The 2512-nt window shown below is 37.1% G+C and overlaps 1 protein-coding gene across 1 annotated transcript; it reads right to left on the reverse strand.

The window, feature by feature from the left end:
- Nucleotides 1-342: 342 nt before the first annotated feature.
- LOC110583974 (SNRPN upstream reading frame protein-like) lies at nt 343-561 on the reverse strand. The gene has a single exon (XM_044911850.1). It carries the CDS (start codon nt 559-561, stop codon nt 343-345), a length of 219 nt encoding a protein of 72 aa, XP_044767785.1.
- Nucleotides 562-2512: the final 1951 nt, after the last annotated feature.

A 2512-nucleotide genomic window follows, 5' to 3' on the forward strand; every position in this document is an offset into this window, starting at 1 on the left:
CTAGCCTGGAAAAAGATCAACATTCAAAATTTTAAGTACAGTTTCTACTAAATAAGTATTGCTTTCACACCATCATAATATTAAAAAAATCATAAGTGAAATCATCATAAGTTGGGAACCATTTGTATTTTGATGAAGGTAATTCCTTGTTTCCAGATAATAAAAATGTCTGTGATCAGCACATATACCTCTAACAATGCTTAAAGAGAGCAATTAAATATTCTTAGTTACCTTTTTTTCTCATGGGTAGCTTTATTACATTGTCAGCTGATTCAAATATATCAATACATTGTCAGCTGGCTTTACCCTTGGAATCAGCTACCTTAATATTCCAATACTGCTTTACCCACCTCTTGGTGTCTCAGTTAAGAATGCCTGTCTCAGGATTTCCACCTGGAAATATACCACAGGTGCTTGCTGTTGATGAGATCCCCTCAAGTACAGGTGACACTCTTGGTTTGTCAGTGAGACTGTCCTACTACATTTGACTTGGATTTCCAAATCTGGTATGTGGTAGTCTGTAGTCCATCTCAGGTATAAGTGGTCCCTGGCCCACTCCATCCAGCTGCTGACTGGTCCTCAGATCAGAGTGTCATCTCTAGTAGCTGCTCAACTCCCCTTAGTTACTGTATAAAGAGTAACACAGCAAAAACAAATATGTTGATTAGATTATCAAAATAATTGTTGCCAATGTATATTACCCCATAGAGGGGAACAAATTTTTTTTTAAGATTTTTTATTTATTTATTTGACAGAGAGAGACACAGTGAGAGAGGGAACACAAGCAGGGGGAGTGGGAGAGGGAGAAGCAGGCTTCCTGCCGAGCAGGGAGCCCGATGCGGGGCTCGATCCCAGGACCCTGGGATCATGACCTGAGCCGAAGGCAGAAGCTTAACGACTGAGCCAGCCAGGCGCCCCAAGGGGAACAAATTTTTAAAAGTCAGACATCAAAGAGATTTTTCTTTGTCTAGTTTCCTAAATGTGTATAAGATACTGTATGATATAAATAAGGTCAAATGAAAATATAGCTAGATGTGGTTTTTTGTGGTAGTGAGGTGTTTGGTTGTTATTGGTTATCCTTTGAAACCAATTCTGTTTCTTGGGGTAGGAAATGTCTTAGGTATAATGCATTGCTAAATAATAAAACTAATACAATTTACTCTGACTAGCATCTCAATTCTTACAGCACCAGATTTGTAATATATGGAAGTCTATGATATGCTTGACAAGTGTCTTGGATCACAGGCAAACAAAGTAGTGTTCCATCATTTGCTGTTGAAGTGCAGCAATACACCCTAAGTAAGAAGGGCTGTGAAAAGAACAACACGACTATTTCTATCATTCTGTAGGCAAAGCACAATAAGTGTTGATTAATGTGAGATTTATTGAAAAGTTATGAACGAAGGAGCCAAGAAGGTGGCCAGCTAGTCACTGCCTAATGTTTAAATTGCAGCACCCTAATGATTTTCACTTTCCTCCAGCACATTTCCTGTATTCCCATTTTAAGTCACAGTGGTAATAGATTTTTTACCACTAAACTTCACCTACTCTTTAGTCATCAGAAGAGCTGCTTATTGGGCACTTATTCAGGTATTTCCCCTAAATTTGTCTTGGTTTATTTCTTCCCATTATGTCTTTTAAATAATAAATGTGATTAGTTGTTTTGTAAGGTTTAATATTTAAAACACTTTTGTAGTTGTTGAAAAGTCAGTTCTTACCACATCCATGAAAGTTAGGCCAGCTCTGTTTTATTGTCTACCTCAGGTGCCTTCCTGTCAAAAATAAAAACTTCATAAACTCCTTTTAATGAAGGACCATATTTTGTATATCCTCAACAGACCAGGGTGTAAGTCTTGAGGACTTAATCCATGTTTAACAATAACTGAGACATGTACAAAGTTACTGCTAAACATATGCTACTTTGAACACTGGATTAGGTCTTATTTTATTAATCTTGTATATAATACATAACAAATTTCCATACACACCTGGGCAATCAAAAGAAAATTGATGACTATGAGTAAGGTAAGTAAAAAACACTCCCTCCCAGATTCAAAGTGATATCTAATTGAGGGAAATTACCTTATCCAGGATTTGCTTATAATAGAAAATATAGCTCCTGAAAGGTTTAATGATACTGAATTGGTACCCTTTTGAACTAAATTACTTCGTCAGAGAACAAAATGGTCTTCCTGAAAGAGGTAGTTTAACTCAAACATATGAGCACTTTACCTCAAAGAAAGAGTACCAGTTTTCTCTAGGAACTCCATTCTTCAGTTGTACACCCCCCTGCACAAAGAATTGGGCTGCAAACTCTTTGTCTACTACTGCATATATACTGCAAAATATGGCCAGTGTTTTCCTCCTTAAAGTGGCCATATTAGAATGTTAACTCTCTAAGGACAGGGATCTGCTCTCAGTGGGAAATTTAGATTGTGGTAATTAAAATAGAATGCTTATAAAAGGTTTGACATTTCCCGGGGGAAAATTTCCTCATTGCTGTGACCCTAAC

This window comes from Neomonachus schauinslandi, chromosome X (genome assembly GCF_002201575.2).
Source record: "Neomonachus schauinslandi chromosome X, ASM220157v2, whole genome shotgun sequence".
Classification (NCBI taxonomy): Eukaryota; Metazoa; Chordata; class Mammalia; order Carnivora; family Phocidae; genus Neomonachus; species Neomonachus schauinslandi.

Excerpts from the sequence above, each read along its gene's own strand:
- LOC110583974 (XM_044911850.1), bottom strand. The coding sequence starts at position 561 with ATGGAGTGGGCCAGGGACCACTTATACCTGAGATGGACTACAGACTAC.